The following is a 24,730-nucleotide window of genomic DNA, read 5'->3' on the forward strand; positions in this document are numbered from 1 at the left end:
CAATAGGATGCATTTGTTCAGGGCAGATCTTAACTTTCTTTGTCTTCCTCAGAAGAGGGGGCTCGAGGATTGCCTGAAAGGCTTGAAGAAATGTGAAGCAAAAGCACCTTTACTGAAACTTGGGTCCTTTCGGACACAGTTGCCAAATCCCATCAGCATGCTTTTTACTTCCAAAAGTACTCCCCAGTTTCAGCCCCGCTTGTTGGAACATTGACATTTATAGTGCTATGGTCTTAAGTTTTAGGTCCAAGCCCGCAGGAGATTCTGCCCCAGTCCTTGGTAAAGCTGCTACTTGAAAGTTCCTGCTTTACTTCATTGTTCCAAAGACCTCTTTGACACTCTCGAGTTTAAAGACATGAAGAATCAGAGAAAACATCTCTGTGTGCCGGAAGGACATGTCGAGGGCAGGACCTGTCACAGTTGTCAGTTCTCCGTAATTTCCAGGGTAATCCCTAGCCTCATCTATAAGCCACTGTGCCATGCACCTTTTTTTCCCCACTTCTTCCTTTGCTTCACGGAACCTTCTCACTACCTATTTGAAGTGGAGTCATCTGTGGAGAATGTTAGAGTCTGAAGGGTACCTGTACAGATCTGTATCAAGGCCTTTTTGAGTTCATGTACAACTTCATCGTGGATGCTTTCATGTAAAAACATGTAGTACATGTCTGCCCAGGGATTCCAGATTCTTTGCATTTTGCAATTTTGCTTTCTTAAAACGACTTCCAAATTTTAAATCCCTTTTACTACAAGGCTTACAGTAGATAATCAGAGATAAGCTTTATAAAAATTCCAATTCTGGTTCTTACACTTTTCCTTCTTTCTCTTTTTATTCCAGGGGAAAGGGTTTAGTGGGAGTAGAAAAATTATTTTGTAAAAAATGGAAAAAAAAACCCTGAAGGTTTATTTTGGAAGCACATATAAGTGACTCTGTCCGGAGAAAAAGGGGGAAAAAATGATAGACTCATTTCAATCTGAATAGGGATTTAGTCTGCTATGAGCTATTAGACTGACTACAAGAATGAAGATTTAATGAGAAGAGAAAACTCATCTGTGACTTTGTGATAAGCAGGTGCTGAAATCTGTCATTGCTTTGAGGGGGCATTTCAGAGAAATCCAAAATAATGGTATCAATGTCTTGCCATCTGTTTTCTTATTCCAGTTTGTACCAACCTTTTAAAAAACACTCATTCTTACACAGGCATCTGCACACACTATTTTGGCCTTTGAAGTGGGCAATGAACATTGCATAACAATTATCATAAAATTGGACTTGAACTGTCTTGAACTTTCTGCGTGTTCATTGGCTGATTGAGGCTTTGTACATTGAGTCGTCTTCAAAGAATACCAAACAGAAGAACTGAGTTTTGAATTTTCTCTAGAGAGCTCCCTATAGCTTCTGGTATGTGAGGGAAGGTGGGAGAGAGGGGTGATTCGTTGTTACTTTCTGGGTCTGTTTTAAACGCTCTGTGGTAACTTCCCTTTAGCCCAGTGGCTTTCATGTTTTCTGTTCTTTGTTTTTAATCTTTTGGAGACAACAGCTGGATTCTGCTTTTAGTACTTACTCCCGATTCCTGTCCTGTTGTGAGCCATTCTGGTGGGGTTGGTTTGGTTGGTTGGGGGAGGGGAGTTTAGCACGTGGCATGATGCTACTTTTCCATAGTATTTAATTAAAAGTTTGGTTTTTTTGGAACTTGTTATCGGCAGACTGCTAGAAAATGGAGCCAGTGGATATTTGCAAGGAGTCTGAGATCCCATTTTACCCTTGTAGCCTCCCCATCCAAGGGTCAAGTGCTTTCCACCAACTGCTTTTGGTAAAAGTCCACAGTACATGCTTCACTTGAGATAAACCACATGTGTTGATTTGTAACTTACGTGAACAGGCCAAAAGAAGACGTATTTCCTGAAGTTTTGTTCACAGTTTTCTGTGATTTTAGTTTTTACTAAAATGGTTGAATTTTAGGTACAGCAGATCTACTTCTAACTTGGTTCTCTGAGACTGCCAATTGTGGATTTTATGCTGACATAATTTGTCCCTAAAATATATATGCTTGGGTCACCAAGGGCATTCAGAGATGATTATCTTACTTTTGTATATGGGAAGGAAGTGGTTGGGGAGAGGAGGAATATAAATAACACTTCCCCCCAAAAAGGAAAAAAGTCAGTAAGAATTTGCCCCAAGGTCATTCAGAATGATCGTCTTGTCCAGATTATGAATTTATAGGATAAGCTATATATTTATGACAATTTTAAAAAATTAATCCACTTTTGATCAGAGTTCTCACCTTTCCCATTGCCATGATATCCTCTTCTATCACAGATTTATTTTGGAAAATTATAGTGAAAATGGAGCCTTTTCTGGGAAATAAGCCAGCAAAGAGAAAGAGATGCTGTTAAGACATTTTCTGAGAAATCAAATTTTAAACTTTATTTTTTAATCCTCCATTTTATGCCAGATTATGTGAACTGCTGAACTTCATACAGAACTTAACATACAATAAGAAAACAGAATCTACAGAAACTATCAAGATTTATTAACCTTCTTTTGAGGTCTTTGATTCATAATGTCCTTGTCAAAAATAGGACCGAATGAAATTACCCAGCGAATGAAGCATTTTAGGATTTGTGAAAAAAGTTATCTTAATCAGTTTTAGTGGTTTTTTTTGATATAACATATTTTCAGGGTAGATCATTATTGCACACTGAATTATAATCTACAAATTAGAATATAATTGTGCAATTTGTGTTTAATTCTCTTGCTCACATTTTATATTAGGCTTATTTCTTTGCAGACTTACAGTATTGTGAGTTTTTCATAAACAGCTATTTAAAGCCATTCACATAATCAAAATAATATTTATAGATATTCAGAAAATGATTAATCTCAGGATTGTAGCAAAGCAGAAAACCTTACTATGTAGGTTTGCCACCTCCCCCAACAACAACAACAACAAAAATTCGAGTTCTGGTCAAGTTCCCTGAATGAGTGTAGTGAAAATTAGTTTCTTTTGGAAAGATCATACAATTGAAAGACTAATTTATATTAGGAGGGCACACTGGGCTTGGCAGAGGGCATTGTGAGAAAGCAAAGTGTAATTTTCCTCCAAACAAAGACAAGCTTGTTGGAGAGCATGCTTTATTGCCTGGAAATTCTATATATATGCAAAGTTGCTCATCAATTCACTGTTGGGTTTTATGTGCTTGGTTTCTCCTTTTGTTTGGAAAAATCAAATGCTGAAGAAAGTAGGCGTAGCTCTGCATGCTATAGGCACAGAGAAACCCACACAGGCCAATTCTCCTGGTGTGCGGTGTTCCTGTGTGGGGAGTTGCCTGTGGGAGGGACGGCCAGACTTGGCTTCCTGCAGGTAAAATCAGGGTGTGTGCTTCAGCAGAGCCCACCCAGAATTTCCAGAAAATGACTTACCGGCATTTTTTTTCTGATCCCTCCCTCTGGCAGCCAGGTGGATAGATTTGGCGGGTTTAGTTTCACACCCCGAAGTCCACAGTGTTCTCTCTTTCTTTTTTGAGCTGCTTTATGGAGGCATCATTCACATACCATACAATTTGCCCACTTGAAATGTACAATTCATTAGCTTTTAGTCGGTTGTGTCACTATCACCACAATCAATTTTAGAACATTTTTATCACCCCGAAAAGATAAACCACACCCCTGTTAGTGGTCCCTTGAGAACCAGATTGGGATAAATGAATTCAGTGAAACAAAGGTGAACATTCATTTCAATGGGAGGCTTTCAAATGAGAGTTATCTTTAGAATCGCCTTCTTCATTCGCTATTTTAGCCTCCCGGTGTAGCAGCTACATCCAATACTTATAAATAGCTCGTGGACTGAACTGTACAGTGTGCAAAGTGCTGTCTGTCAAACTGCAGGTAAGAGGCCTGACGGGTAGCATGATAGGTTGGGGGCAAGAGATCCCCCAACCTCCCCCGGCTCAGGCCACTGGCCTCGGGGAGAGGAGCTGTGTTATTTAGCAACATTGTAGGGCCAGGCTCACAGGCTGAAAACCTGGGCATCTGAGCGACCTGAAAGAGCGACCTGTAGAGTCTAGTCTGGGGAAGTAGATCCAAGCTGAGAAGAGGGATGTGGGTACCAGAAGATTCCCTTACAAGAATTGTGGGTTTGGTGGTCAAACATCAAGATGGAAGATGCAGGAGACAAAGATCTGAAAGGTGGAGATCATGGTCAACATCCAGATGGGGATGAGGTCCATGTCTGAGGAAGGAAGAGCTGGAGTGGACGTAGGAGAGCCAGGAAGAAGTGCCATGTGGCTGCCAAATCCTGTCCCCTGTGAATGAACCCCACGGGCCAACACTGCATGCACCTTACACTTGGTATCCCCTAGACCACCATCTCTTTGCTCTGTTGATGTAGCCCTCGTTCTTCCTTTCTTCTCTCCAATCTCTCCACCATCCCCTTCCCTTCATCAGGGCTGCCTCACTCTGTGGGCCCATTTGGACAGGCTCTGGTCAACATAATCTCTTAGACTCAAGTCCTTCCCTTTAGCCAGCTCCTTACACCCATAGATGAGACCAAGAGGCACTTAGCCAGGCTTTTCAGCTCACTGGGATGCAGAGAGGCTGGAGTAGCCCACTTCCCCCTGAAGGAGAGAGCAGAGGATGAACCAGAATGTCATACTTGGAAGAGTTGAGAGGTGGGTGGAGGTGGGGTCCAAATTTAGAGTCCCTCACCTGGCCGCCTTCCTCCTGGGCTGTCCACCTGTCTGTCCTAAAAGGTGTCATTTTCCGCTTGACACTTTCACTGAAGGAAGGAAAAATCCCTTTTGTCTGGGTTAGCTGTGTACCGTGCAGGAAAGTGGTTGGCAGTATTTCCTTTCCCAGTGAGGCTGCTAAGGAATTTTTAGTAAGGCACTCCTCTGTTTTCTAAAGTTTCTCCTCTCAAGATTGTTCTCTCTGAGGCAATATGGTATGATTTTTCCCTAAAGCTTAAATATACATCACTGTATTCAATAGATGTTACTTATAAGGTACAGATATATTGATTTGGGGGGAATGTAATGTTATTTTTAAAACGTCAGGAATTTCATTAAAATCTACGACAAAAATCAAGAATATCTGTACATTACAAATATTGGAAAGCACACATTCATGCTTTGTGCTTTGGGTCTCCAGAAGCATTGCACGCTTGTATCATCTTGTTTAGATGTTTGTGTTGACTGGTAGAAATGTGTTTCTCTCCTTCTAACACTATAGAGATCATTTATAGGAAAGTCTGGTGTAAGCATATTCTGAATGGGTAACTGACATCTGAAGTTGAGGTTCTAGATTGCAGCAGAAATCTGTTTTTGTGTGTGATCAAAGGTTAATCTGTGTGGGACAGTTAGACTCTTCAGCTCTGTTAGCATTAGAGATGGGACATCTGGTGTCCTTGGGCGTCATGGGAGCTGAATGCACTCCCCAGAAAATCTAGTTACAAAATCTTTAAGGGCAGTGGCCAACAACCAGCATGACTGCTGAAAGAGCCTAGAAAATTCTAACTTGATAGAGGATGGCATTGAGGCCAAGGGGATCCTCTGACCTGGTGAGTAGGGCCTGGAGAAAAGGCTTGCCAACAGTGAAAGAACAAAAAAATTGAACTAGATGAGTGCATCGCAGCTTTGGGTCATCTGTAAGGTGTGGGCGGTATTTCAGGCTAGAACTAGCAGTGTAAGGGACAAGAAATAGCCCTTATGGAAGAGAGGCAGACAAGGGCAAGGCAGGCTGGGGACTGCACCGAGGGCCAGCGGGAAGGGGGGGAATTATATTTATATATATATATATATATATATATATATATATATATATTCCTATATTCCTATATTCCTAAAGGAGTAAAGGCAGGAGGAAGTCCAGGTATGGGAGTCATGTGAGGCGGGACTCAGAGAAAGCTGTGGCTTTGCAGCCCTGAGGTGTCATCTTTCCACCCTCTGCATCCTCTGCCCAGATACGTGGACACCTGGCACCCAGGGGCAACTCTGGACCTTCCCAGCCAGTGGGGACAGAGCGTCCCCTCCAATGAGGACTTGCTGGAGGGGCAGAGGCAGTGGACCTACAAAATGCAAGCAGAATCCGGGACTGAGCCGAGCTGGGGAAGGCAGACGTTAACAGAATGAATGCATTAACAGTAATCCTTTCAAGTTTCAACTCCCAAATTCTTTTCATTTTTTGGTAACTTACAATTTTGTCATGATTTAAAGTATACCCAGGGAAGTTGGAAAAGAAGTATAAAGAACTCTCTCAGACTACTCTGTTTCTGCCCTTTATGTCTTGCCGCACTTGCTTTAGCATGCTCTTTCTTCCTCTCCCTCGCTCTCTATTTTTTTTCTGAATCATTTGTAAGTTAAGACATCGTATTCCTTTACCCCATAAATACTAAATATTTCAGGGCATGTTTCTTTAGAGCAAGGACATTTTCTTATATAACCACAACACAATTGTCAAAAGCTGTAAATCTGGAATCCTTTTAACACTAATAATATTCAAACACCACCTATAATGTTCCACAATTTCTGTTCTATTCTTCTTAAACTGACAGATTGAAATTTAATTAAATTTCTTTTTTCTTCTGACAGTGTTAAAGGAGAGCACACACACAATATTTTTTCTTCAGCGGTATTACACGGGAAGACTTTGCCAAGGTTACAAATGTACAGTTGGCAGTCAGTGAGTTACAACATAATGACACCAATTAGATAAAGCCATCGGAGAGATCAAAGAAATTTTCTGAGTGATACGCTTGCATATTTGTTTGCCTTGGAATTAAATTTTTATAGTGCTATCTCATTTTCATGATTATAACTGAAATCACCACTTGATAAGACCTGTGTATATGATCTTTATCTTCTTGCTTTATGTAAGGGAAGATATTTTGATGATGCAAATTCAATGAATTTTCCAGATTTCCCCCAATTGGCCCCCAAATGAGGTATCTAACCAAAAAGCAATGGGGAAATATGTTCTGATTGCAAAAGCCATCCAAAATATATTATTAGAGGTGAGGGGGCGGGGCGGGAGGATAAAACATCATGTACCAAAAGATCTCATTTTTTTAAAGCCAGTAGATGGATAGATAGATTGATAGATAATGGTGTGTGCCTGGAAACATTCTGGATGTTACAGAAGAAATGAGTATCAGTGGTGATTAACTTGACAGTGGATAGGTGAAGGGTAGTAGGTGAAGGGTAACAAGGGGACAGAATTACTTTTTTCCATTTACACACCTTGTAGTATAATTTTTTATCACATGCTCTGACTTATTTTATAGAAATAAAAATTTATTTTTATAGATTCTATAAAGGAGAGGAGGGTGGGGTATAAAGAGAGACAGGGAGAGAGAGAGAGAAGAGAACAGTAGTTGGAATAAAACCAAATGGCAAACTTATTAAAAAACTATAAGCCCTAGAGGTAACAGCATTTGGCAGAATTATGAAAAAAAAAACAAGCTGAATATGTAAAACGTATCGTTTTCTACCTTCCATTATTTACATATAGCTGTCAGTGTTTTCAGCAAGATTCATGCATGGGTCTCTTAAAACTGAATTTTCACTAGTGTGTTTTGATGCTAATTCTGGCGGAGCCGACTGACCGCTTTGTTCCTCTGTACTTCCTTTTAAATTACAAACTTGATTAGTATCATAGATCTTGATGAGTTAAATTTAGGTTTTGTTTTTATCAACATCAACTGACCTTCATGCTCCCACTGCCGCCTCCCTGAAAGCAAGAGGCTTATTCATAAAGAACAGACAGACATCACAGAGATACTTGACCATGGACATCATATGATTTCAAGTGGCTTCTTTCATCGCATCTTCAAGTCATTAGACTTGCTTTTGTAGATCTTCATCTCCGTGTGTTAGATGTGCTTTTCTTTCAAGCCTTAGTTTTCTTAAATGGAAATGACCCCTTAGCAGAATCGGTGTGAGGAAAAAAAAATCATGATGTAGAGGGAATGGGAACCAATACTCATGGTGTACTCAGGCTGCGAGAAGGTCTGCGCGGTTGGCTCGTGCAGTCCTTCCATCAACCGTGTGGGGTATGTGGTAATAGTTCTGGTTTATTATTGAGGAACCTGAAACTTGGAGTGGTTAACAAATTCCCTCAGTTATTCATCCACTCAACAAATATCCACTGAAGTCCTGCTCTGTTGTAGGCTCTGTGCTCAGTTTGGTGCACGCAGGGAGAGAGAGCGTAGCCCTCTATGAGCCTGCAGCAGAACCTCTATGAGCCTATGGAGAAAGGCACGGAGCCAGCACAGGCACATATGGGACGTAACCGCACATTACCTGGGCACACCAATGGCAAAGACATGATGCCAGGAGAGGGAGTAACAAGAGACTCACATGAGCTGGGGGCTTGGCGGGTGCCGTTCTGAAGAGGCCATATGTAAACATAGGCGAGCAGTTGTTGGCAAGGCCAGTGGCAGGAAGGGCTTCCCAGACTGTAGGAAGATGCAGGAGATCCCAAGGGGAAAGCTCAATGTGCTGGAGTATCTGAAAAGGGCCAGTATGGTTGGGAAACTGAGGTGTGGGAACTGAGGCTGGAGGGGCAGGCAGGAGCCATGTTGGGTGATGCCTGGCAGGCCTCGTTAGCACCAGTGGAGGTTTGCAGAACTGAGAGGAGGTACCACACTTGCCTGGATCTTAAAGCTTGTGTCCCCCCAACTCTTTCAGGCTTGCCCCCTCTCATATGCCCTCAGACACATGGCACTATACTGTTCTCTTCTACAGTGTTTTGCAGAATGGCTAAACCACTGCTGCCACCACTGATACTTCCTAGTGTTCCCGCTAGGAGAGTTGGGGCCTAATCTGTTTTCCTGGGTGAGACCCCTGCATACTCTGTAGGGGAAACAGAGTTCAGATTATCTGAAGTGGAGAGATAATAGAAACGAGGTGCCATTCAAAGGATTCAAGGCATGTGATATTGCACGCTGATCAGAAGTTTCCAAAACCGCAGCTCTATGCCATGATTCCAAGATATGTGCAGTAGGGATATACTGGACTGGATTGACAAGGATGCCCCAAAGCTGCGTATGGTAGCTGGGAGCAGAAATCACAGCAATGATGATAATGAAGGGGGATGAAGAAAGCAAGTGCAAAAATGTGTGTGTGGGTGGAAAAGATGCAGGAGTTGGCAATCACTCAATGTGGATAGTCTCCAGGGGTCAAGAATAGTTGAAGTGAGAAGTAGCCTACTCCAGGCTCTTGAGCCCTAACAGTGTGCAAAACAGATAAAAGTCGCTGTCCTTGTATAGTTTCCATTCTAGCGACCAACGTGCATGCATATGGCAAAAGCTGGGATACTGTATGCCCCCAGGGGTCAGAGGGTAGGATTGAAGTTAAGGAGATAGAATAGGTGAGTTATGTATGGATGCTTCTAGAAAAACTTGCTCAGAAAATAACCAGACAAATGCATAGTGCCTATGCTCCCTTGGTTTCAGGTTTGAGAGATAAAGCCAGAAACTAAGGAAAAGTCTCTAAAGTGGGATGTTCCAATATCTACTTGGGCAGTAAGGTCTTCCTGCTTCCCTTTCTTAGTCCCTCTGGGCTGCTATCATGAAACCTGCATGGCTTCTAAGCAACAGAAATTTATTTCTCACAGTTCTAGAGGCTGGAAGTTTGAGGTCAAGATGCCCCTGACACTTTTGTGTCTTCACTCAGCGGGGGTGAGGAGGGGTGGGAAGGGACCTCTGTGGGACCTCTTATAAGACCCATTTCTGAGGGCTCCACCCTCATGACTTAAGAACTCCCCCCAAAGTACTCATCATCACATTAGGTGTTAGGATTTCAACTTACAGATTTGAGGGGATACATCCAGACCATAGCACCCCTTGAATCACAACTTACCGTCTCCCTCCTGCTCTGCTACTACTCTTCGTGCAGTTTATGGTGGAGCCAGAAAGCAAAAGCAAAACGGTGGTGCTTTGCTCTAATGGAATGATAGTCATGGGCTATTACTTACTGTGAAATGATCCTTAATTTTAGGTTTTTAAGTGATCAGTGCATCCTAATTTTGTATGATCAAGTGCTTAAATAGCACCTTCTTAGAATTTGCATGTTTCCATGATATGTATTACTGGTAGTACTGTTAGTTTCATAAGTGCTGGGCTCGATCATTCTAATTCAGAATAACTATATTAATATCCATCACCCTTAAAGATTGATAAGGTTAAATAAAATGTCAATCAACTTCATACACAGGAGGCAGAAGCTATTTATTTCAAGGTGCATAGTCACATTTACACATTAGATAGACTGTAGTAGGTCCAGGCTTAGTGAAAAGAGAGCTGTAAGGATCACTTGGGCAATACCAGCTCTAGAGCAAATTAATGTATAACTCAGTTAAGTAGCATTGACCTACTGTGTATGTGTCTTAGCATTAACCTACTGTGTATGTGCATTCTTAGCATTGACCTACTATATGTGTGTATGTCTTAGCATTGGCCAACTGTGTGTGTGTGTCTAGCATTGACATACTGTGTGTATGCATCTTAGCATTGACTTACTGTGTGTGTGTGTCTTAGCATTGACCTACTATACGTGTGTGTGTTAGCATTGACCTACTATATGTATGTGTATCTTAGCATTGGCCAACTGTGTGTTTGTGTCTAAGCATTGACCTGCCGTGCGTATGCATCTTAGCATTGACTTACTGTGTGTGTGTGTGTGCGTGTCTTAGCATTGACCAACTGTGTGTGTATGTGTTAGCATCGACCTACTGTGTGTGTGTCTTAGCATTGACCTACTGTGTGTGTGTGTTCTTAGCATTGACCAACTGTGTGAGTGTGTGTAATTTATCATTGATCTATTATGTGTGTGTGTTTTAGCATTGGCCAACGGTCTGTGTGTGTGTGTGTGCCTTAGCATTGACCCACTTGTGTGTGTGTTCTTAGCATTGACCAGCTGTGGGTGTGTGGCTTAGCACCGACCTACTGTGAGTGTGTGTGTATTAGCATTGACCAGCTGTGTGTGTGTGTGTATGTGTGTGTGTGGCTTAGCATTGACCTACTTATGTGTGTGTTCTTAGCTTTGACCAACTGTGTGTGTGTGTCTTAGTACTGACCTACTGTGTGTGTATTCTTAGCATTGACCTACTATGTGTGTGTGTGTTAGCATTGACCCACTTGTGTGTGTGTCTTAGCATTGACCAACTGTGTGTGTGTGTCTCAGCATTGACTGACTGTGTGTATGTGTGTGTGTCTTAGCATTGACCAGCTGTGTGTGTGTGTCTTAGAATTGACCAACTGTGTGTGTGTGTGTGTGTGTTTTAGCATTGACCAACTGTGTGTGTGTGTGTGTATCTTGCTTTCAATTTGAGTTTTCCTAAGAGAAGCTCATGGCTAATTTAATTACTTGAATATGAGAGTACATACTCACTTAAATTATAATCATCCCAGGGAACCCCCCAGAAGTCTCCAAACCTTTTAGTCATATTAAAGTCATATTAAGTCATATGTTGAGTGTGCTTCAGCAAGAAATCTGAGCATTTAATATCATTCACTGTAGGTCATTGGAGATTGTTTCACCTCTAGGAATCAAGTAATTTTACTCCTACTTCATATCCCCCTCTCTTACATTACCTCCAGATTCAGGTCTGCCCCCTTAAGGGCCCAGTGTGTTCCTTGTTTTTCCATCAAAACGATTCACCAGGCAGCAGCCAAAATGATCTTTTAAAAATACGTATCTGTTTTTGTCACTTCTCTACTTATATTGCTCCCTGTTCCATGAGGGCGATGTTCAGAATCTTCACTGTGACCCACAAGGCCTTACCTGTCCATCTCCCTCATACCGCTCAGCCTTACCACCATCCCATACCGCCAGCACACTTGTCCTTACTCCCCTGCCAGACCGGCCTCATCTCTAACATTAACACCTTTTCCCCCTCTACCTGGAAGGCTGTTCTCCATGCACCCTGCCCTGTACCCCCAAGGCTCCCCAACCTCAGATTCCCTGCCTTGCCCTGACTCTCAAATCTGAATTTGCCCCACACTCCATCACCCACCAGTAGGAGAGAGAATTTCAAACAGGTGCTTCTCCAGTGAGACTTATTTGCTTACCTGCAGGGTCATCTTGCTTGGGCTTTAGCCTAGACCTCTTAAACAACTCAGGGCTGGAAAACTTCCTCCATTAGAGCTATTATTGTGATTATCATGCTCCAAACTACTGCTCTTGGCAGGTTAGTCATGAATTAAAAATGGCCAGGAGTTGGCAAGCAGAATTTTGCCTCCATTTAGAAATATCTATCTTAGGACCAAAGGATATAATTAAATATCATTGAAGATGTGGCAATGGAAGTTCTTTGAGCCCTATTATGTGGATGCTATAGAAATTGAGAAACAAGGAAACAGAATAAATTGGCATAAGAGGTAAACCCAGGCCAGCCAAGGATCTGCTGTGGGAGAAGTGGTACATATGGCTTTAATGGACATTGGGGAAGGTATGTGCTATGGTGAATGCTGTGAAGTGTGTAAGCCTGACAATTCACAGACCTATACCCCTGGGGCTAATAATACATTATATGTTAATAAAAAAAATTAAAAAGGTAAACAGAAGAATTTTGCTTGAAGATTTCCATTTACAACCACTTTACTTTTCCCCTTCTTTCCTACTCTTCTTCACATAGTTGAGAATTCTCTGACTCTCTGAGAATTTAGAGCAATGTAGCATGTCCATTTTCACATTACACATTACACATCATACAGAAGTTACAAAAAAAAACTCTTGCCAAGAAACAGACAAAAGGGCACCTAAACTTTAGATCGCTATTACAAGCTCTTCTCCCAAATAATCCTAAAGCTTTCAGAGAAAGTACAGATGACCTGTTTGCCATTACATTTTATGAACTTGGCTTTAATAAGTTGATAGAACCTATAAGCTGGCAGATATAATGAGTGGAACATTAGGACAAGACATAGCCTCAGACCCCCAGAGCAGCCGTCTTCTGTTCTGCCCCAGTCCTGGCCACTAACTGCCGTGAGCCCTCATTAGCATGTCCCTGTTCTGAGCATATCCCCCATCCACCCCCATTTTCACAGCAATGCCTACCCATCATTCTTGGGGCTTCCTGTTTTTAATGCTGTTCTAGCACTCCTATCCCAGCCTAAGGATGCTACTTATGCTCTCCTTGCAACCTGATGATCTCCTAGGCAAGAGGGGTTGGGAGCAGGCGGGCTGTTGCTGGGAAGGGGTGTGCCCAAAGCTTATGGCTCGGCCTGGCTGCCTCTGGCCGGGCAGGAATGTAGTGACAGTCCTGTCCTGCCCTGGCTCCACTGTGGAGGCTTCTGCTAGCAGCCTGGAGAAGTCTTGGCAGCAGGCAGCAGCTTGAAGTACACTCAGAAAAGGCCTCACAGTGTGTCCAGAAGACCTTCACCTCCAGGGTAGGGAATCTTGCTCCACCAGGACCCCATCTTCTCTTGACATACAGGGCCCAGCTAGGGTTCCAGCTGCCAGCCTTCCTTTATTCTCTGTTAGTCTTGCTTTGTAAACTGAGACCGGCCTTTCAGAAGGGGACCTATCTCTGGTATGCCTCCTCCCCAAGCTGAAGCCACCCAGCTTCTGTATTCTGGCTTCTGGACTGCGGCTAGGTCACTTGGCGTCTTTGTGAAAATCAGCCCCTGCTCTGGGTAGGAGCAGTCCCAGGCAGGGGCTCAAGCCTGTGGTGCAGAGCTGGATTTACCCTCAGCCCCCTTTCCACCAGGTGGCCACTCTGCCAGGCTTTCGGCCAGCCCTCTTTAGTGTGGGGTCAGCTGAGAGACGTACCAGGTTTTAACCTTTCTGGAGACTGTCATCTTTTGTCTCTTCCTCAATAATATTAGCATAGCCGGTAGCACATCTCCACCTAGATTTAGGGACAGGCATCTAGCCTCACTGACCCAAGCATGCCATCCGTCTCCTCTACTGCATCCCACACCCCTCCTACTGCTTTCCTTCCTCCCTCCGTTCTAAGCCACAGACACTGACTTGGCTTTAAAAAACTGGCCTGTTATAATCCACAGATTCATTTTAAAAAATATTCTTTGACTATAAAGCAGTTCCGATGGCAAAAGGCTTTACTTATTTTTGTGAAATTACTTTTGGGCTTGCTCTCTTATGCCCTTCCTTTCTCATTGGACAGTTTCACCTTGTGGATATAAGAATAGGCAGTATACTATAAAATTACTTAAGAAAGTCTGTAACTTCGGGGCACCTGGGTGGCTCGGTCACTTGGGCATCTGCCTTTGGCTTGGGTTGTGGTCCCGGGGTTCTGGGATCCAGTCCCTCATCAGGCTCCTTGCTTGGCAGGGATCCTGTTTCTCCCTCGGCCTGCTGCTCCCCCTGCTTGTGCTCTCTCTCTCTGTCAAATGAATAAATAAAATCTTAAAAAAGAAAGGAAGAAAGAAATTCAATTACTTAAATTCCTCTTTCTCCACAGCCTCATTTAACAGACAGGCCCATAGATGTCGTGTAGGTCTTTACATTGTGTATATCCATAGCCTCGGGAATTGTCATGCAGAAAAGGTTCTTTCCTATAGCTGAAAGCTGTCTGCTTGGGAAACTCATCAGATGTAAGGTGATTATCTTGATTAATCCTTGGTTGTTTATTACTATTTTCAGCAACTATTTATTAAGTGCCTAATGTGTGCTGGGCACTTTTATAGATCTCATCTTCCCAACAGTTCTGAAAGATGGGATTTTTTATCTAGAAAACTGAGGTGACCAATTTACTCAAGTTCACACAGGTAGCAAATGGTAGGATCAGATTTAAGACCCTGTTCTTGTGAGGTTTGGATGTCTGCACGCTTTTCATAGCATCAGAGGTTCTTGGTTTTTTCCACTAAAGTTCTCCGAATGTAGAGGAAATCAATACATCCTGCCTGGGGTCTAGACCCTTTGTAGCTAGAAGTAGCCAGCAGCAAGCTCAAAATTTCTTTGAAGTCTCATGCTTTAATCTTTAAAATTTATGCAAATTTAGCTTTCTACTCCATAATATGAAAGTAAAAAAGTAATCCTTTAAACTACTTGACATAAAATAAAATTTAAGCTCCAGGAAGACCTTCTGTTAACCCCTCTCGTGTCCCCTTCTGCGCTGCCGGGTGCCACTCCAGGGATCCACACACCTCAGTTGGAGAAGGTCAGCATTGCACTGTGGTACGTCTCAGTTAAATTCTCTGAGAAACCTTCCAGGTATAGAGCAACCTGTTGCTTGGTCAATTCTCAATCACAGAAGTCTTTCTAACAGAGAGTAGAATCCTTATTCCTTTGTAGACAAATCCTAGATTGGTCTTTGTTGATTCTTCATGGAGATCTTTGAGGGACATCTGTCTGGCAAGAAGTTCAGGGATTAGACTTGTGATTTGTAAACTTTATTTTTTAGAAGCAAATGTCATCTTTCGGATGAATTTGCTCTTGGAACTCTAATTTATAAACCAGTTAGAAGGGAAGACACTCTAGTTGCCATAGGGGTAGAGGTTCTGCGTGCATGGTGCCCTTGCCTGAGGGTCCACCATGAAGCCCAGAGTTCTGCCCAAGGAGCCATGGACCTCATTCAGAGCACCCATTTTATGGATGGGGAGATTAAAGTCAGAGAGCTCAGAAGACTTGTCTGAGTTGACCCAGCTGACTAGGGACAAAGCCAGGAGTAGACCTTAAGAATGAAGTCTACCAAATTCTTCAAGGTCCCTTGAAGGCCCTTGTGGTTTTCTTGTCATGTGAACTGATTTCTTAACCACTCTAGAGGTCCTGGAGGGTTAGGGAATGGGAATGGTGAAGAGGCCTCCTGCCGGGGGCCTTCCACGGTGAGGAGAAGTATCTGTGGCAGCTAAAGGCCTAGCTCTTTCCCAGGTACATATTAGTGATATTTAAAAGGTTGAATGAGGCCATTTAAACTATTGATGTGTTAGGATGCATTGGGATGCAGGAAAGGGCTTTGCATGGAGAAGTCAACCAGGGCCTCAAGGAGGACATGGTCAAGGGACTCAGTCAGATCACTGCACGCCCCCTCAGCCCAGGTGTGGGAGGCATGTGGGAGTGACATTGCATAACCACCATGAAAATGTTCTGGGTCGCCTCTGAAAATCTGCTGACTCCAGTTAAAGCTGGCCTTGTGCTGACTTTCATATGGGAGCCTTGGTGAGTTCCTTTTGGTTTTATTCTATTTCTCAGAAAGCTTGGAGTGGCTTTTAAACTTCGATGAAGATATGAACCAACTCCACAATCTAGTTTTACTAATCAGTCATCTCTCATTTTTCAATTCATCACTGTAGCACCAATAAACGCTATTACAAAGCAGCCCAGTATCTAATCCCCCATTTCTCCCACTCTGGAGGATTTTATGGCCAAAGGGAATTATTCCCACCTACGTTCAAGAGAGAAGGGCTGTCTGCTCATTCCATTGCCATAATCATTCCGTGTTGCCGGGCCAACCACATTCTGATGATTGACACCGAATGCCACCGCAAGGCAATGCCACCAGTCCAGCCCCAGGCAGGCCACACAGTGGGTGATGGACAGGGACAACTAAGTCTCTCTCCCTCAGAGATCCTCAGCCACCTAGATCTCTTCCCTAGAGGCAGTCTTTGCTACAACTATCTTGTGTATGTGTCCAGAGATAGTCTATGCATTTACAAATCTTTATGAATATTCACATACACACATTGATTCTTTTGTCCCCACAGAATGGTAACCTACTCTACATATAGTGTGTGGTTTGCCTTTTTTAAAATGTCATGACATAATGTGGAGATCATTCCATGTCAGCAGGTAGTGCTCCTTCATTCACGGCTGCATAATTGTCCAACATCATCTCTTCATCTGGAAGTAGCCTGGGTGCCATCCACTTGTGGCCATTTGAGTTATCTCCTGTTTGATGTTGCTGTTGTTTTGTTTGCTGTTAGAGACAGATACGCATGTTGGCATATGCATTCAGGTATTTCAGGAACCCTAAGGGAGGTTCTTTGCTCAGTCAAAGGGAACAGACATTAAATGTGATGGGGGATACTTGCAAATTACCTTCCACCGAGGTGGTCTCATTTTACACTCCCAGAAGCAATGTACGAGATAACCAGCTGTGTGTTAGTAAATTTTTGGAAACTTCACTGGATTTGACAAGTGAGAAATGACTTTACATTATAGTTTTAATAAGCCTTTCTGTCATGAATGAGCTTCTGCATCTTTTCATATGATGTATTCTTTTATAGACTGCTTTTTAACTGGCGTTTGGAAAAAGAGATACTGCCCAAAGATCAGCAGTATGCAACTTATTTAGGAATCCCAATTATCTGATATTGGTTTTATTTCAGTTAGCTTATTTATCCTAATTAATATAAGATGCTCTGTATGGTGCTACATAAAAAATCAATTTTCCTGTTTTAGTGAATGTTTTCTTAAAACTGTCCCATCAATTTCAAATTTATAGGTATTAAATGTTTTTGAAAGATTTATTTATTATCATTATTATTTATTTATTTATTTATTTATTTATTGTAGAGAGAAAGGGAGTGTGTGCATGCACATGTGTGCCCATGGTGGGGGGAGGGGCAAAGGACTAAGAGAATTCAGGCAGACTCCCTGCTGAGTGCAGAGCCCAATACAGGGCTCGATCCCACAACCCCGAGATTATGACTAAGCTGAAATTAAGCTTAACCGACTGAGCCAACCAAGCACCCTATTTATAGCTATTAAAATTTCAACATTGTTTTTGCAATCTCCCCTATACCAGAAGTTATTCTGCTGAAACATCAAATGGAAATTATGGAAATGTTACATTTCTTAGTTGTGATAGTCATATTGTAATTTTGTTTGGGGGAAAAAAGAGTCTTTGCCTTTTAGAGATAACTACTGAAATATTTATGGAATAATCCCAGAAAGGGCAGGTGGATAGTAGTGTAGAGGGAAAAACATTTGGTCATGAGTTCATAATTTTTGAGGCTGGACATGAGGTAGGCCTTATTCTGCTTTTTTTTTTTTTTAATTTTTTATTTTTTATAAACATATATTTTTATCCCCAGGGGTACAGGTCTGTGAATCGCCAGGTTTACACACTTCACAGCACTCACCAAAGCACATACCCTCCCCAATGTCCATAACCCCACCCTCCTTCTCCCAACCCCCCTCCCCCCAGCAACCCTCAGTTTGTTTTGTGAGATTAAGAGTCACTTATGGTTTGTCTCCCTCCCATTCCCATCTTGTTTCATTGATTCTTCTCCTACCCACTTAAGCCCCCATGTTGCATCCCCACTTCCTCATATCAGGGAGATCATATGATAGTTGTCTTTCTCTGCTTGACTTATTTCACTAAGCATGATATGCTCTAGTTCCATCCATGTTGTCCCAAATGGCAAGATTTCATTTCTTTTGATGGCCGCATAGTATTCCATTGTGTATATATACCACATCTTCTTGATCCATTCATCTGTTGATGGACATCTAGGTTCTTTCCATAGTTTGGCTATTGTGGACATTGCTGCTATAAACATTCGGGTGCACGTGCCCCTTCGGATCACTACGTTTGTATCTTTAGGGTAAATACCCAGTAGTGCAATTGCTGGGTCATAGGGCAGTTCTATTTTCAACATTTTGAGGAACCTCCATGCTGTTTTCCAGAGGGGTTGCATGAGCTTGCATTCCCACCAACAGTGTAGGAGGGTTCCCCTTTCTCCGCATCCTCGCCAGCATCTGTCATTTCCTGACTTGTTGATTTTAGCCATTCTGACTGGTGTGAGGTGATATCTGCTTTTATACATGTTTAATCTTCTCCATAAAAATTGTAAAACTAAACAGGTAAGTATCAAGTTCCCATTATGTGCAAACCTTGGTGCTCTCCGCTGCAGAAATAGTTAATAAGTGCAAAGGGCCTGTCTGCTTGTTCTCAGCAAGAAGCCCAGTGCCTAGGACATTGCCTGCAGATAGTAGGTGTTCAGTACATACCTGTCCTAAAATCTGGCCCACCTTCTGCTTGCCCAAGGGCTGCTCTATTTTCTGTTCCCAGAACAGCAGCCCTGATGCAGCGCTCCATGCACGAACAACGGACCAATTGCTACAGAACTAAAGAAAGGCAAAGGCCCATTCATTTAAAGGGCAGGGAGGTGCTTCTGTGGAGGTGATGGCGACTGGCATTGGGGTTCCTGAGACAAAGGACACTCACCCCATCCGAAACATTTCCTAGCAAACCAAAATTGTTTCTTTAATTTAACACAGGTTATTTCTTTTAAAAGCCTGGTGTAAAGAGTTGCTAATAGTAAGAACTCAAAAGGCTGTTGGGGGGGGGGGTCAAGAAACCTTCTCAGAACACATCCCAATCCCCATCTGCTTTTACGAGCCTGCTTTGTTCAGAGTCCGGCATGACATCATGCCCAGTAATGTGCTTAATCAGTGCTCTCTCGTGAGGAAGAAGAGAGATGTTGTCATAGAAAGAAGAAAGTCACAACTAGGAAGCTATCAAAGGAAATGTCAGGAATTCAGGGTGATAGATTAGTCCTGTGGGTATGTTTGAGTGATTAGTTAACTCAGAGGCGGGAAAATCATGAATTTTAATGTTTGCATGCAGGTGTTAGTATAGTTGCCTCAGAATGGAAGAAAAAAGGATTAGAAGGGGAAAAAAAAAAGCTAGTCCCATCTTTACTAGAAGAAAACTCTTTTGAGGAACCGTCAATGTTACATTACAAACACCATTCAAATCTACCAAATGGGCCAGATGTTTGCTCAAACACTGCATGTCACCAGCTGCCCATTGCTACAGATGAGGCATTTCTGCTGACGCCTGTGTAACCCGCAAGCACATTTCAGAGTGTTGATTCTTTTGATGCCATTTAACACTTATGTGTCATCATAATTAGATACCATAAATATACATGACACCATGCAATAAATAAAATTGCCTGGCTTTCATTCTAAGAGGGGAGGAGGCTGTGTTTATTACCTGAGGAGACAGGATGTCTAATATCCATTTTGCATTCTTCGTAAATGTCACCCCTCTCTCGCTGGAAGCTCTAGATGGCTTTATGCTCCCCAAGCCTCATCCCTTCAACACAGCACAGACTTTGGGGGCTACTAGAGATCGCTGAGCCCCAGGTTTTAAGGCAGGCCTGAACCAAAAGTCAGGTGGATACAATTCAGAGGAATCCAAATAGTTCTAAATGAAGTCAAACCATTCTATTTGACAACAGACCAAAAGTTCTTTAGAGGTCACATAACGGGCAGGTGTCAGTGTAAAAGGAACTAGTTAAATGGAAGTGAATCAGCTTCTTTCAAAACAGACATCTTCCAGAGATGCATTTCTTTTTCCTCTGAAAGAAAGCTGATTCAGTACCATTCACCTATTAAGAAGGCAGCACAATTATTTGTATCTGCATCTATAAAAACCAAGTGTCTCTGCCTTCCACAAAAACCCGAGCATGTGTTTGCCAGAGTGAAAAGCAGGGCAAGAGGTAAAGGGAGAGGAAAGAATCCCACGCAATCGGGTTTGTCAGTCACGAGTACCTAAATGAACTGGCTCGCGTATTACCCCGTCCCTGGGCAGGGGCAGGGGGCCCTTCCAGTCTTATCCACCAAGACCCCTTATAACAGAGCGTCTTTATTTCAGAGCACAGACCACATTTGATGGCTTTGCAAATACTAGAGTCAGGGGCTTCCTGACACCCAGTGTTTTGGCTTTTTAGCGTGTAAATAAAGAGTGCTCCAAGTGAGTAAATCTCTGTGTGCTGAGTTTACAATCTTGTCTTTCAGAAATATCGACAGTACATGGCAGGACTTCTGGCTCCTCCTTATGGTGTTATGGAAACGGGCTCTAACAATGACAGTAAGTGAAAAATGTGAACATTTTGTATCTAAAAATTTGTCGTGCGGTATGTGTTTTCGTGTGACAAAAATTATGCCCTACACCAGCTTGACAGAGTAAGTCTCCAGACTCTTCTGTGGATAAACAGACCTGCCAGCCCACACTTGAGTTATTTTTAAAAAATTGTTCACATGGTATTATTTTGTGGTCCTTGCTGATTGAGGGAAGGATGCTCTGATACCAGTTGGAACTTCATACTTAAAATGCTTTCTCAGAATCTCTTCGTTTTATGTTGAAATCTAGTGGTTCTGTCTCTTTTAAAAATGGGATTTATGAAATGTATTTGTCTCAGTCACATCCAGACACCTGAAAGCGCAACCTCTTGCTATTTGGATGCTTTTGGTCAAGGAGAGAAGCAGGGCGAGCCGTTATTGATTCTTCACACATCATGGCCTCCTCTCACTCCAGGCCTTTTATGTGACCAGTCTCTCACTGATCATAAAAGACAGGAAGTTTTCCTCTGTGATATCCCTTTCTCATGGCTGCCCACTAGATTCAAAGAAACCCTGTGTCCTGAGTCTCTCTGTTCAAGTGTGTTGAGAGCATCTTTTTAGCGTTCCTGACTGGCCCTGAGACTTGCTTGTTGCCGAGTCCCTGTTTTGCGCTCTTGGATGTATATGCGTAGCAAGATACCCAGTGCTGAGGGTTTTGGAGCGGTTAGACACTGTGATGAGCCAACCAGGCAGTGCCTCCACACCAGGACTCTTCTGAGTAAGAGTCCCCCTTCAGATCTTCTCTCTAGTTCCCCTAGTTCCCACTCATTGCCAGACTTGTCACTCCAAGGTGACCCCCCTCTCTACAAGATCATAAGTGAGCTTCCTCACGTTCCCTGCCCTTTAAGTTATAGCTTCTGTGTAGCCTCTGGCCCCTCTCTCTCAGTTTCTCCTCCGTCCTTGGGGTGGGGTGGGGGGTTGGAGGAAGACAGGTCTCCCTTTCCGTTCCTTTCCTTTCCTTTCCCTTCCTTTCTTCCTTTCCTTCCCTCCCATGTTCTTGATTTTTCTTTCCTGGTTGATGTAAGGATGACCAGCTCATGAAGAGTCCTTGACTTGAAAGCCCAGCTGTGCTGTCTTCTATCTGTGTGGCCTCAGGCAAGGCACTTGACTTCTCTGTGCCTCGGTTTCATCACAAGATTGTTGTGAGGATTGAAGGAAGCCAAGCATGTCAAGTGTTTAGAGGGTGCCAGGCATGGAGTGAGCACCACTGTGGTATTAGCTATTATTTCCTCACCACTGGTCACTCTTAACCCCTCCAACTCTGGCTTCTGCCCTATACGTCTTGACTCAAACCATCTAAAGACTCCAGTGACCATCCAGTGCCAGGCTCCATCATTACCATTCCCCATCTCTCTGACTTTGAGTATGACTTGCCATGTGCAGGCTCCATTTTTCTGAGTTCCCAGGCTCCACCCCGCAGCCTTATCCTGGTTTTCTGGTATCTCTCTGGCCACATGTGTTTGGTTTCTTCCAAAGTACCTCTTCCTGTCAGTTTAGGTATTATCCAAGAGTCCAGTCTTGGCTGTTACACTTTCCCCATGACCATCCTTTCTTACAGTGGATACAAACTTCCTGAACCAATACCTCTGTTTGATTCTTCCCATGGCAGCCAAGCTTTCCAGAAGACTGCTGGTTCTCTTTCCGCCTGGATGTTCTGCTGGTCTCTTAAACTCACAGTGTCAGCAACAGAACACATCCTTATTCCCACAAAGCCCATCCCTCCTCCTGAAAGCCACATTTCCATTCCTACCTGTACTGTTCTTCTCCCATACCAGCCTCTAAACCTCAACCATTTTATGTTTTTTTTAAAGATTTTATTTCTTTATCTGTCAGAGAGAAAGAGAGAGGGAGTGAGGAAGCACAAGCAGGGGGAGTGGCAGGAGAGAGGAAGAAGGAGGCTCCCCGCTGAACAGGGAGCCTGGTGTGGTGCTTGATTCTAGGACCCCAGGATCATGACCTAAGCCAAAGGCAGATGTTTAACCAACTGAGCCACCCAAGAGTCCCTAAACCTTAACCATTTTAGAGTTTTTCCTTATGTCACCTCCATGCACTGAAGCTAATCACCCATCTGGTCCTTTGCTCCTTCCTTTGCAGGGTTCATGTTTTTCCTTTCTGTTCCCTCTGCAGCCACTTGCCCAAAGGCCTCATCACTCCTGACCTGAGGACAAGAATGACTCAGCTGGCTGAGTCTTCAGTATTTCACCTTTGGTCTATCCTACACCTGACTTATACCTGACTTAGACAGAACTTTTTAAATTTACTTTGTATTGTGAAAAATTTCAAACATACAGAATGACAGAGTTAACATCCATGTCTTCATCACTTTAATTACCATTAGTATTTTAATACTTAAATCTGATTTGTTTATTAATAACAATATGCACTAATATTTTAATTTTTATATTTGCCTTATTTCCTTCTTCTACTCACATACACACATTTCACCCCAAATACTTCAGCAGATAGTTTTGAAAATAAAGACTTTTCCATACACAACCCTAACACCATTATCACACCTGATATAACTGATCTGACTTTCCTTAATCACATCATCTACTGAGTCCATACTCCGATTTTCTCCTCTGAATGTCTTTGCTCAAACTGGACCTCGAGGACCATGCTCTTGCATCTGATTTTTATGTTTTAAGTGTCTTTTCATTTTGAACAGACCCCTCCCCAGCTTTTTTCTGGTCCTATCACTCTGTTGCTCAAAACATCTTAACGATTGCCCATTGCCTACCATGAAAAGTGAAATTCCAAGACTGCTAATGCCTTACCCCAACATTCAAGTTCCTGCATATCCCCAAATCATCTTTTCAGTGTTATTTCTCTGCAAATATCCTAATCTCCAGCCACTCAGATATGGTGATTTGTGCTATGTATTTATCTTATTGAAACTCCTAGAAAGGAAGCTTCTTACACTCTGTATCTCCTCATACAATCAACTCTGGTCTTTTCAAATGGTTGTTGACCAAATGGATCAAATAATGGACGGATGGCTGGGACTCAAAGTTTCAGAGTGCTGATATTAGGCCACCCTTACTGCTTCTGACAGATTTGGGAAATGATGGCGAACCTGCCCATTAAGATTCTGTCTGTCACCCTGCTTCCTGCCTAGGATTTTTATGTCCTGGGACTATCCCAGTGTGGGAGTCAGACTTTAACTAGGGAATGTTTCCAGATAGTCTCTTCCATTCTTACCCTTTCTATGTATTATACTACTGTCTATTAAAATGGGCATTCAATTCTTCTAAAGCCAGTAGTATACATCTTGTGTACCCCATTATTAAACACAGAATGTGCTGTTTACTCAGAATTTGGAACTACTTTATTTTTATGTCACAAACCACTTCAAACTGCCCTGAGGGTGAGCCATACAGACAAACCACCTGTGGTTCCGTTTCTCAGTGGAAAGCCACTTAGTCCACTGCACTGGAGGCATTAAGCTCTATGGGGCTGTGGGCCTTCCTGTGTGGCCACCCTGATCATGTTCGTCAGAGTCAACAGCCCCAAAGGAAGTACAAAGGACCAGGGCCTGCCTGTAGCTCACAGAATGTTCATAAATGAATGAACAAATGCATAAATGGATGAATGGTGAACTTTCTCACTGAGAAAACTGGGACACCCCTGGAAACAGACACAGCCACGCTCAGACCTGACTTCAGAGAAGCAGGAATTTGCTTTGCCCCAAATGGAAGTTGTGTTCTGGTGGGTTTTATGTAGGGCTTAAAGCTAGGTTTACAGCCCGGAGCATGGTGAGGTGGTCTGAAATATAAAAAATACGGTATGTGCCACTTAAGAGTTGACATGTCTGTTCCAAATTCTGAGTGTTCTGTGCCCAGCATAGAGGAATTAGTTGTTTGCATGGTGTAAATGAATCAGAGATGGATTTTTACCTCTGGCAAAGTAAAGCATA

At 42.8% G+C, this 24,730-nt stretch overlaps 1 protein-coding gene across 7 annotated transcripts in view; it reads left to right on the plus strand.

The window, feature by feature from the left end:
- RAPGEF4 (Rap guanine nucleotide exchange factor 4) overlaps positions 1 to 24,730 on the plus strand; it is a 288,137-nt gene that overhangs the window by 144,383 nt on the left and 119,024 nt on the right. For all 7 annotated transcript variants that reach the window (XM_032355961.1, XM_032355960.1, XM_032355959.1 and 4 more), the window contains one exon: positions 20,710 to 20,782. In XM_032355961.1, coding sequence (XP_032211852.1) covers positions 20,710 to 20,782 — 73 coding nt within the window. The remainder of the gene's footprint in view (positions 1 to 20,709; positions 20,783 to 24,730) is intronic.

The sequence above is a fragment of the Mustela erminea genome, chromosome 8, assembly GCF_009829155.1.
Source record: "Mustela erminea isolate mMusErm1 chromosome 8, mMusErm1.Pri, whole genome shotgun sequence".
Taxonomy (NCBI): domain Eukaryota; kingdom Metazoa; phylum Chordata; class Mammalia; order Carnivora; family Mustelidae; genus Mustela; species Mustela erminea.